Raw genomic sequence first — 12890 nt, 5'->3', positions numbered from 1 at the left:
CTATGATGTGAGAAAGTTGGTCATGGATAAATATTTGTTTTTATAAATTTTTCTAGAGGGAGATAGTAGCACATTCTAGAAACTGTTTAACATTATACATCAAGTGACTTTGGCAGTTACTTCTTACTATTCTGACCTTGTTCTAGTAGCCCCAGCGCTAGGCCAGCATTGAGCCTTTCTTCAGCGATGACAACTGTATAGCCATGTTGAGTCAGAATACGCCGGTGTAGCTGAAGCTCTGTTTTGCTGTAGAAAGGAGGCCTGTAGAGTATGGCCCTTCGGCCATGGCTGCCAAAGTGTGTCTCCATTGATTCTTCGATCTAAGAAAAGAAGGCATAGAAATTCAATATAAAAAAGTAGTACATTTTCCTTATAGGAAATCATGAATGCAAATCAAGGGCTATTTGGGAAGTTATTCTAAAGCTTTTCTCTAGAAGTGAAAGACAGTTTCTCTGAAAGGCTGACAAGGACAAAGATGACCTCATATGCAAGAACTGAAGGTCAACTGAATTGTCCTCACTGTAACAGAAAGATGAAAATTTTAGGCCATAAAATATAGAGGTCTTTGGAGGAATACTGATGCATAGAAATATAGATCTCAACTCTAGCTGAAAATATAAATTAATAGCAATGCCTTTAATCTGCACTGTGCTTTTATAAAGTAGTTCTAGCTGCATTATCTTTTAATAGCTCTTTTAGGTAAACATAGTAGAGAAAACACTCAGAGAGAATGGGTTTTTTACGGAAAGGACATGGTCAGGATGGGGTTGAGGTGAGAAGCAATCCAGAGCTCTTTGTAGATAAACAATGATGCAGTTTCTTTCAATTAGGTCGTAGCAAAACTGGAACGCATCTCAGTGAGGCAGAATGGGTCTTCACATGTGAGGAGAGGAGAACTACTGAAGTATCATAATTCTATGTTATTCCCTCAATAGTTTATTGCTCTTTCATATAAATATTCCCCTTTCTCACAATGGAAATTGAAATTCTACTAACAAAGGGGATTTTTGAACTGACAAGGAAAAAGAAGGCTGAAATTTAAATTCATTATAAGGCTTAAAGGCAGATACTCAGTTTTTTCTGAAAACTTGAGATTAAACCTCAATAAAGTACAGATGATTTTTATTACTAGAAGGAGTGATGAGATTGGTTGGAGGTCAGCAAAAACCAGGAGAGAGGCTGAACAAGAGGAGCCAAAGGAGGTGGTGGAGAAGATGAGGGGGACTTGGTAAAAAACACAATTGGGAATCTAAATTACTTGCAATGACAGCTCTGAGTCAACAACCTGTCCATTTTATTAACCTAAAACACAATCTTTTTAATGTTGTGAATGCCATGTTTTTCAGCACTTAAATGTCTTCATTATTTCCCATACTGATAGAATCAATTCTACATCTTTTTTATTTTATTATTATTATTATTATTATTATTATTTTATTTATTTATTTTTTTGAGACGGAGTCTCGCTCTGTCGACCCAGGCTGGAGTGCAGTGGCGCAATCTCGGCTCACTGCAACTCCGCCTCCCGGGTTCACACAATTCTCCTGCCTCAGCCTCCCGAGGAGCTGGGACTACAGGCACCCGCCACCACGCCTGGCTAATTTTTGTATTTTTAGTAGAGATGGGGTTTCACCATGTTAGTCAGGATGGTCTCGATCTCCTGACCTCGTGATCCGCCCGCCTCAGCCTCTCAAAGTGCTGGGATTACAGGCGTGAGCAACCGCACCGGGCCCAATTCTACATCTTTACCAAGGAACACAAGATCATTTAACATATACCCTGCCTTCCTTCTCTGGTCAGATCACATCACACTCTTAATCGTCTTTATTCCTGACCCACAACCTGCTTCTTTATACATCACTATTCCTTCCACCTACAATTCCTTCCTCTTTTCGTTATTTCATTTATCAAATTCCAGATCAACTCTCAATAGTCAAACATTATCTCTGACGGAAATTTTTAATTGAAATGCATACTTTCATTAGCACTCATAAAAGGAAATTATGTTTTTTTCATATCAATCAGCCCCTTAACAGCCAGGCCTGCATTGTTCATGTCTCTCAAATGTCTATCCCAAGACATGATATATGGTACATGCTTAATAAATGAAGATATTTAGTAAATTAATGAATCATAGCATCTATCAAAATCTTTGAAGATGCATATTGAAAGAAAGAAGAAACAGGGTTAGACTGTAAATCCTTTGAGGACAGGAACCATATCCTATTTTTTTATTGCATACAAACTATTGCTAGCTGAAAATTCATAGACAAAGCACAGAGTAGCTCAGGAGGACACAAACTCTGGATCTAAACTGCTGGATTCAATCACCTGGCTGCACCAGCATTATTTGTGTGACTTCAGACAATACTTTCCTCCTAAGGTGCTGTGAAGATTAACAGTTAATACTTGTAAAGTGCTCAGAACCATGCCTGCTATGTAGGAGGTGCTGTGAGGTATTATTTGTTAATAATAATATATCACAAAGAACAATGAGTCTGGAAAAACTGCTTCTGAGTTTGCGCTCTGCCTGGCACATGTTAACATAGCAGCTTACTATATGTATGATGAATATAATGAAAAAGAATAGAACTGTAGCTAATCATACCTTCTGTATGTGCTACTTTGGGAGAACAAGATTGATTAGATATTTTCCTTTGTTAAAAGACACTGCGTTTTATTGATGAGAAAACCATTTAAATGCAACAATTTAAGTGAAAGTTGGGACACGATTCTCCCCCATTGTTATAAATGTTGGCAATATGGCAGGGCGCGGTGGCTCACGCTTGTAATCCCAGCACTTTGGGAGGCCGAGGCGGGCGGAACATGAGGTCAGGAGATCGAGACCATGGTGAAACCCCGTCTCTACTAAAAAGACAAAAAAAATTAGCCGGGCATGGTGGCGGGCGCCTGTAGTCCCAGCTACTCGGAGAGGCTGAGGCAGGAGAATGGCGTGAACCCGGGAGGCGGAGCTTGCAGTGAGCCGAGATTGCGCCACTGCACTCCAGCCTGGGCGACACAGCGAGACTCCGTCTCAAAAAATAAATAAATAAATAAATAAAAATAAACGTTGGCAATAATAAATTTATAAGAAGTGTTTGAAACCAAATACACATTGAGCCTTTGGACACAGGGGTTAGAGGGAACTGAGTAGCCTGTAGAAAGCCAAAGTAAACAAACAAGTGTCTAGGTGAAAGGGGAAGACAGATGCTTCCCAATATATCAGTGTCACTCAAGCAAACCCACTGTATCCAGAATTCCCATGTCACATTTTCTTCTGTAATCACAGGATGCTCCTCTCTATTACAGCTGGCTTAAGTACAAAAGGGATTTCACACAAGGAAGGTATATTTTAAAACTTTGAGTTGTTTTTATTTTGAAAGATACCATCCTCTTTTCCCCCAGTTAAGATAAATTTAAGCAAGAACAATGTAACTTTTACTAATATACCCTGTAAAAGGCATATTCTAAATAAAGTATAATTATTGGCCATATTTGGTAATAACCGTCATAGCCATAGACTGAAATTTTAACCCACATCTCAGACTATAGAGAGTAAATAGGAAATGAGCTTGTCAGTAGAATTATGTTGTATTATCCTGTAATACAAACTGCTGCTGTCCTTGTCATATTTATAACACACTGTATCAGCAGAATGGCCCAATACCAAAGTGCAAGAACAGTTTTAGCCGGTCTGACAACAGGTGCACACATTGCGTATGTGAAATTAAAACGATGTGAACAATTATGTCAACCGCACTAGCAAGTGCAAGATCATCAAATGCTAATAGCAGCACTTTTAGAAATAAGAGGTCCGGATTATTCCCACAATTCCAAAGGTATATTTTTAATGGAAGAATACATTTCACCTGGCCACCACTACAACAACTTCACTTGACACAACCCTGCTGGTCCAGAATTTAGAAAAGAATGAATGTTACGTAATGTTAATTCTGAGTGTTCACTTGCCTCTCTCTCATCTTGAGAGAGCTGCAAAATATTTCCTTAGAAATCCCTTTGCTAGACTACATAAAAGTTGTTTTATAACTGGACACTTTTTATTTTTACTGAAAGGATGTCAAAATCTGAAAACTTTGTGCCATCTGAGATAAAGCAAAGGACAAAATGCTGTCATAAAGTACTGGGAGCATTGCATGCAGCAATGTAGAGTAAAAAGAGAAGATTGGGAATCAAAAATCTGGATTTGAATTCTGGCTCCATCACTTGCTTGCTTCATCTACTGAGCTAAATTATTTAATCTACTCACATCAGAGTTTTCTCTCATGTGTAAACGAAGTAACAAATCCTATTGCATGAGGTTGTATTGGGAATTAAATGAATTTTCAATATGAAAGGGTCCAACCTGGTGTCTCACCAATAAATTATGTTAAATATATGTAAATAAAACTGAGTAATAATATTATATTGTAACTTTATATTCAAAATTCCACAAGCTTTTCAATTAATATAGTTTGATCTATGCCCTAAAAAGCATTTTTGCAATAATGTATATGATTTCATATACCTGATATATGTTTTCCTCTATAGGAGCGATTATGTTTTAATGCATAAATATAATTTGTTTACTTATTACATTTATTTGATTTTTTTCCTGGGCCTCCCATATCTTGGAAACTTATTATGTTTATTTTCTGTCTCTCCATACCAGGATGGAAGCTAAATGAAAGCATATGTTTTCGACTGTTTTGTTCACTTTTGCTTTCCTAGTCTAAAAACAGTACTTGGCATATAAGAGACACATAATAAATATTCTTTGAATGAGTGAATACAAACATCTTTTCCTTCAATGTGTAGAAGTCTTTGTTATAAATACAGCCATGGAAGACTGGGAATAAAAAGTGGTTAAGACTTGTATTAACAAATTTATTTCAATAGAATTGTAAATACTAGCAAGAATGACAAATACAGAGTTAAATATTTAAGCAAAATAATGAATTTACAGTAAAAAAATGAATAAAGAACTACATTATAAAAGTACTATATTTCTCAGTTACTTACACATTTAAAATCTTTACTAAGACTTACCATGAAGCAAAGAAATATAGCTCTTCAAAATATAGTAAGGCTGAAAAATAAAACTTGTTTTTTTTTTCACATAGCAGAAAGATTTTTTTCTGGATTTATTAAAGTAGCCATGTATTTATGACATCTTTTGATGCTCAAATACAAGTCATATAGTAGACTTTAGATGTGTGTCATATATGACTAAAAGTTAAATTGCCTTCCTGGTCCAGATTTTGGCATTTTAGAAATATTATAGAGTCTATCATAGTGAATTATGTGTTCATTTTTGCACTGTAAGAACAAAATACAGATTCTTTTCCCCACTGGTGAAATGTACTCTTATTTTAGGGAATGTAAGAAGTAAATGGAAGGAATTTTCTAGGATCTATATCATGTACATTTTCTATTTAAAACTTATCTTATAATTGCAGGACACTTTAGGGACCACAGGTTTCTGGATATGCAAGATGAGGTTTGAAAGGATGTCCCTCTCCAAATGAAGCTTTAGTGTACTTCTGTTTGCATCTTACAGCTGACTTAACTGAATCTCAAGCTAATGATGGGAGGGCTACACATTTCTCAGAACTACTCCAGGTCACTGAGCATCTTCCGACTGTACTCCCAAACCGTACTTTGGGGCTATCCCAACCTTCAACATCTAATGATAGGCAAGTTCACTCACCTGTGGATTTATATACAAATAAGAGAGATAAAAAACTAATAAAGTTTGCTTATCAAAAATATATTCCTGCAGGGCGTGGTGGCTCACGCCTGTAATCCCAACACTTTGGGAAGCTAAGATAGGAGGATCGCTTGAGGTCAGGAGTTCGAAACCAGCCTGGCCAGTGTGGTGAAACCTTGTCTCTACTAAAAATAGAAAAAATAGCTGGGCATGGTGGTGTGCCTGTAATCCCAGCTACTCTGGAGGCTGAGGAAGGAGAATGCTTGAACCTGGGATGTAGAGGGTTCAATGAGCTGAGATCATGCCACAGCACTCAAGCCACAGTGACAGAGCGAGACTATCTCAAGAAAATTTTTAAAAACTAAAATAAATATATATTCCCAATAGAGCTTTGATGAAATAGCACCACTTAAATAGGCATCACCAAAACCCATTATCTCCTATATCCTTCAGTGTAATTTTCCCAAGGACACACTTCACAATGTATAACTATATATTATTTGTTTAATGTCCACTTCTCCTACTACTCTGTTCCATGAGGGCCTAGATTTGTCTGCTTTGGCCATTGTTGTATATGCAACTTACTGCCAGGTTCTAAATAAGAGAGAATGGATGAATAAATGAGCAAATGAATGAATATATAAATATAAAGTATGAGCTTATTTTTTATAAATACACGCATGCCCTTTAATTATTTAACTATTAGGTGGAAAAAAATCTACCAGAATATTTCAGTCAAGGGTGCAATATTTGCATCTCAAACCATAAAATATTCATGACCTCTTCATCTCCAGTGACTCTCCTCCACTTCATTTCAAACACCTGCTCCAATGGCCATATCTTAGACATTGTGGTCTCAGAACAGCCCCTCCCCTGAAATTATAAAATGAGATATTCCATTCTTTGATTGCATTGAAGCGTCTGGCTCTTCTCATTTATTTCCAATGTATTGGTTCTTCAGTCATTAGTCTTTTCACCTAATCTGAACTTTTATTTTATTTTTTTTTTTTTTGAGACAAGGGCTGGCTCTGTCACCCAGGCTGGAAAGCAGTGGCATGATCTAGGCTTACTACAGCCTCCTCCTCTCAGGCTCAAGCCATCCTCCCATCTCAGCCTCCCAAGTAGCCAGGACTACAGGCACATGCTACCACATCCAGCTATTTTTTTTATATTTTTTGTAAAGGTGGGGCTTTTACCACCTTGCCAAGGCTGGTCTTGAACTACTGGGCTCAAGCAATCCATCTGCCTCAGCCTCTCAAAGTGCTGGGATTACAGGTGTGAGCCACTGTGCCCAGCCTGAACTTTCTACTGGCCTCCTTTTTCCTCAGCCTCTCTCTCTGCAGTTCAGATTCCATGGTCCAACACTCTGACCACCCTGTATCTAATATATTAAATTTCCTTGCTCTGCTGCACTTCCTTCACATCCACATGGCAAAACATCAAACATGAAAGAGCTTGGAATCCACAGTAAATCCTCTCTGCCTTTAAGGAGCTAAGAGCCTACCAAGAAAATCAGACATAAGCAACTAGTTATAATAAACTAGGATATGCCCAGTAAGTCAGGATGCATAGGATGCTGTGGAAACACTGAGCTAAGGGACCTGAGGGTGATCTCAGCAACCTGCCTGTCCTGCACCTGGGCTGGGATTGCTGAGAGCTACTGAAGAAAAGCACCCAGTGGGACAGATTCTGGATGGCAAAACCAATTCTGCCTCTGTCCTCTGGCTTGTTCTCATCATTCTTTCATTTGTCTATTTAACATTTTTGAGCATTTTCTATGTAACAGGCATGGTCTTAGGGTCTGGGAATGCAACAGTGAAGAATCTTATCCAGGTTCTAGCCCTCACTAGGAGGGCTAGTGTTTAGCAAGAAGAGCAAAAAACCATTAATGAAATCGTATAATTTCCTATGGAGATAAGGGTTCTGGTTTGTTAAAGAATGACCCAGGAGCTCTTTTAGATGATTTGGTGTTATTGCTTGCCTATATTACAAATATTGTGATGAAAGAAAATAAGTAATTAAATTGGTAATTTATCTTCCTATCTTTTCCTTGCCTTGAAGAGTTGTCCTTTTTCTCTTGAAGGTCCTTGCTGTTGACCTTAAAGGCCAGTAACATGAATACTTTTTATTGTGAGTGGCAAATAGGGTCAGATAGGAAACAAGAAATGACTGGCAATGATGATAAAAATGGAGCAATGCAACACTACTTATTATCTTATTAAGTAGCTAGTAGGAAACCTAAATGCAGTGAGTAGTGGAGAATTTAAAGATTGATAACTCTATGCTGGTCTTTACACGTAGGTCCAACTTTGAAGAACTTTGATTCGGTTTACTAAAGCCATGTCAGGGAGGAGGCAGATGAGGAAAACCGGGCTTAGTATAGACATAAAAAGAGTGCTTTTCTTGTTTTGTTTTCTGGATGCATGAGTACCCTGATAGAATTTCAGAAGGTGAGACTTTTACTACCTAAGTTGCAGTATTTTCTAAATACCTCAAGACACCCCTTCCATACTGCAGAAAAGAGGTCCACAAAAGAGGGAAAAGAAGAACGAAAGAAAGAGAGAAAGAAAGAAAGAAAGAACAGTGACAGTAACCTGAGTCACTAAGCCATAAGACGGATGCCTGAGACCTGCCCTAAGGAGGCATTAAACCATACAGGGGAAGCCTGGGAAGAGAAAGAACTGTGAGGGCCTGAGCAGTGGGTTCTGTACCATGGAGCCTGATTTGGTGTAGAAAGAGCAAAGAGAAGCAGCAACAGGATGGTCAAATAATGCTATGTGTAACTCAGAAAGAGAGAGCTAAGGTACAGAGAATGAAAACATTCCAGTACTGGAGAGAAAATTCCAGGAAAATTAATTTGTTGTGAAGACACTCAGTAAACAGAAAGGGAGTCTGTAAGCCTAGTTTCTATCAGAAGGGAAGAAGGCGAAAAAGAAGAAAACAGAAGAACAGCAAGGCAGACCCTGACTTGGACATCCCAGGCTAGAAAATAATTAACAATAAATGCTGTAATGCCTCAGTTGCCTTAGTCCACTTCTGAAATACTGACACCTTAGAGATCGGTCATGATTTTTCCTTATCAGAAGACTTTCCATCAAATCTATAAAACAGTAAACATATAATCTGGAGGTAAACTCTGAGAACTCCTGGGTAACCTCAATGTTTAATGCCCATTCTCCTCACTCAAAACTTTGGGACCATACAGTGTCTTTCTGAAAAAGTATACAACACAGAGCTGTGTAACTGAAGGGAGAGGAGGAGAGAATGGAAAATGCAAGAGTGCAAGTTGCAAGACAAAAAAAAAAAAAAATGCAACCTGAACAGTTTCGCAATGCTTCAAACTCCAGCAAATGCAGAATCATTCTGGGTATAGCTTCGGCTCCAGTGAGGCTCCTTCCTTCCCCAGGCTGACCCCTACGCATAGGGTGAATCTTGGAGGCAGAAAGAAATTAAAGGCAAAACTAAGAACACAAGGACAGCTTTTTCTCCTCAAGTGCATAGCTAGGATCACCAGCTGTGACTTCTAGCCTTCCTGTGCCTCGCGTTCATTGTTGCCTGCCAATCTCCACCTCCCCTGGAATGCTCATTCGTTTCAACCAATGTGAAGGAACTTATACTATTTCCCTTTTCTGCTTATCCTAAATTTTCCCTTTTCTCTCTTCTAGCTGTTTTTAAAAGTAGTATAAAGTATGTTTTTGAGCCTCCTCTTCAAGGCTCCTTTGAGATGCCACCCACGTTGCACAGCTGTGGGTCAGCAGTTTACTATTTACTGTAACCTCACAGACATAACACAGATCCAACTGAGATTACAAAAACACCGGGATAGCTGAGAGATGGTGGTCTTGACAGTTTCCTTTAATATATCTGTAAGAATAAGACAGAACTTGAAAATAAGGTAGAACTTGAAATGAAGAGATAAAGAAAATGTAGTTTGCTATTTTTTTTTGACACAATTTGATGTGATTCCCTATTTTGGAGCCAATGAAAATCACTCCTGAGTGTGTCCCTCTTTAGTCTCTTCTTCTTACCTCTGCTTTCCTCTTCCTTAGATTCTTCCCCTATCCCTGTCCTCTCTTTCTCAGACACTCATGTAGCACTTAACAGGAGGAAGAAGTTATTTTCCTTCTATCTCCAAGCCCTGATTGCTTTTGCTGGTGTTAAAGTAAATGCTCTCCAGCTGACTCTATGAGGTTCCTTATTGCCCTCTGAGTCTTACCACAGTGTCAGAAGTAGTTAAAGGATGTCCGTAATGAAGAAAATAGAGAATTGACAATCCACAATTATGAAATAACAAGCAGAGGACAAGGAAAGACCTTGTTCTTTTGAAAAATGTTAATATAATAGCAAGTCTCTGTCCCCTGATGCCAAAACAACAAGTTAATTCAGCAATTCAGCCTTAAAATAGTAAGTCTATACAGAGGCAATATAGCAGAAAGGAAAGAGCATTGGGGCAATTACAACAATATCAATACCTAAGCATCATGTGGTCGACCAAACATTTTCATAGATGCCAGAGGCTCTGAATCTGAGTTTGAGGCTTTTCCAGCCACAACACAAAGCCTCCTGAATCTCAAGTCTCTATTTCCCCCCCCCCACCCCATTCATGATCAGCTGACACTAATTAAGTTCCACTTGATGAACTTCATTTTCTTCATCTGCAAATGAGCACTGACACCTTCCAGCTACTTTTTGTGCTACTGTAAGAATCCAAAGTGACTCAGTTTAGACAAAAGCATTCCAAAATATGGAGTCCCACACAAGTGTAAGATATTACTAGAGCAATAGATCTTAAAGAATTGTCAGACAAAAGAACACGTTGAAAAATTAACATAGTTTAAGTAAAAGCCCTTAAATTTTTTTTAAATGGGGAATAACAGCTTTTTTTGTTTGTCTGTTTCTAAATTTTTTTATTATACTTTAAGTTCTGGGATACATGTGCAGAACGTGCAGGTTTGTTACATAGGTATACATGTGCCATCGTGGTTTGCTGTACCCATCAACCAGTCACCTACATTAGGTATTTCTCCTGATGCTATCCCTCCCCAGCCCCCCACCTACCGACAGGCCCCAGTGTGTGATGTTCCCAGAAATACCATTTGACCCAACAATCCCATTACTGGGTGTATACCCAAAGGATTATAAATCATTCTACTAAAAAGACCTATGCACACGTATGTTTACTGCAGCACTGTTCACAATAGCAAAGACTTGGAACCAACCCAAATGACCATCAATGATAGACTGGATAAAGAAAATGTGGCACATATACACCATGGAATGCTATGCAGCCATAAAAAAGGATGAGTTCATGTCCTTTGCAGGGACATGGATGAAGCTGGAAACTATCATTCTCAGCAAACTAACACAAGAACAGAAAACCAAACATCACATGTTCTCACTCATAAGTGGGAGTTAAACAATGAGAACACAAGCCTTTAAAATTTAATCATATTGTTTCATAAGGGTTTTGTCAAATTACAGGTAGGATACAAAAAGGTAGTGTTTATATATGAGACATTAAATAATTTTAAAATACTAAATGAGCCACCATCTCTATGATTATTCTCTGATAAAAACTCAGTGCTAGAGCAAACATATTATAAAAATGCGTAGGGGCATGATGTCATACATATAATGAACATACTTCTTAGATTTGGGGGCTGGATTAGAAGTTAGGCCATTTGTTAATTGTACAACTAAATATGACTTCATTTTTACTTTGTTATAATGTTCTATAAATAAATTCACACATTAGGATATTAGCCCTTTCTGAAACATTACATTCTCTGTTTATGGCTCAGAAAATATGGTCACCAGTGTCTACTCTTAGGGTCTTCCAAGGGTTCCCCTACAAATTCCTGAATTCCTTGCTTTCATTCTCCATTCAGTTTTCATTCCTCTCTATCTACTTTCCCAACCACAAAATGTGCTCCTCATCCTCCCACCTCCATCCTGCCCAGCCTGTGAGCTCAGTTGTCCTCCTAGTTCTGCTATCCCCTTTGCATTTCACTTCTGCACACACACACAGCCCAGAGTTCTGCAGTGGGTCATCATGAACGAACTTGTGGCAGCCGGCCTAGAATATCTTTCTGGCACAGAGCAAACATGTCCTCCTCTGGGCAGAATCCAGCCTAATGGAACACCTGCCGGATGTAAGGGTAGAATTCAGGCACTGATTTGGGGATTAAGAGATTCTCCATCCACTGCCTATCCAGTCACCACATTTATACCCCCTGGAGGAGGAGGATAGGTTCTAAGCCCATTTCAACTGTTTAACATAGTCAATCCCATGCATAGCATCTCTGGCTCCTGACTTCTCCCCTTGGCATTCAGATGCATGTAGCAACCAGTTCATCTGGATTTTCCCCAGAAATCCAGGGCTCCCTTGAGCTAAACAGATGGTTAAGGATGGATAGCCAACATCCTTCATGCAGGTGGCTCTGCATCTCCAGGGCAGTAAAGATCTGCTCCACTTCTTGTTGAATGAAGGGCTGCAGGATAGAGGCACATACCTGGCAAACCCAGAGAAACGTTGCCTTATCCTATTCATGGAGGGACCACGGTGTTAAGAAGAATGTGGGGAAGAGGCACCACACTCCACATGAAAGAAGTAGACCAAGTTTCCTTCAGCACACATTTATGCCTGGGCATTCATTCTGTTTTCTTGCTTACTCTTATTACCCTCATGGCTATTCACGCTCCATGGCCTTCTTATCTGGTCCTTTCGGTTTACTGGCCATTACTGACATGCAACCTTGGCTCTCCTTTGAGACAACCCTGGATAACACTTTCTCCATCCTGACTGAGCTCCAAGAACTCTCCCTCCCATGCTTTCCCTCGAGAGGTCACCCCACTCTACCATGTCTACCTGTTCCTGCTCATGTTGCCAGATGCTGCACAATCACACTAACATATCATAACACGACCTCACATATTCTTTCAAGATCAGCCCTGGAGCTCTCCAAATTACATATTCATTCTAGAATGTTTAAATATCAGATGGCCAACTTCTTGCTCCCACAATCAAAAATTGGCAGGAAATGCCAATATCTAAAATTCCCAAATATAAGCACTGTTTCCTAAAGGAAGGAATAATACATCATCTAATACTGATATCAAGTTTTCAAGCCCCTAAACTCTCTAATCCTTTCTTTATGGGACCAATTGTGTTGCAGAATAGCTT

At 38.9% G+C, this 12890-nt stretch overlaps 1 protein-coding gene across 2 annotated transcripts in view; it reads right to left on the bottom strand.

The window, feature by feature from the left end:
* Positions 1–12890, bottom strand: part of CPED1 (cadherin like and PC-esterase domain containing 1) — a 315288-nt gene that overhangs the window by 287570 nt on the left and 14828 nt on the right. For both annotated transcript variants that reach the window (XM_003261250.4, XM_012512038.2), the window contains one exon: positions 137–320. In XM_003261250.4, coding sequence (XP_003261298.2) covers positions 137–320 — 184 coding nt within the window. The remainder of the gene's footprint in view (positions 1–136; positions 321–12890) is intronic.

Source organism: Nomascus leucogenys, chromosome 13, assembly GCF_006542625.1.
Source record: "Nomascus leucogenys isolate Asia chromosome 13, Asia_NLE_v1, whole genome shotgun sequence".
Classification (NCBI taxonomy): domain Eukaryota; kingdom Metazoa; phylum Chordata; class Mammalia; order Primates; family Hylobatidae; genus Nomascus; species Nomascus leucogenys.
The sequence above is the reverse complement of the archived record's forward strand: the minus strand, read 5'-3'. Positions and strand labels throughout refer to the sequence as shown.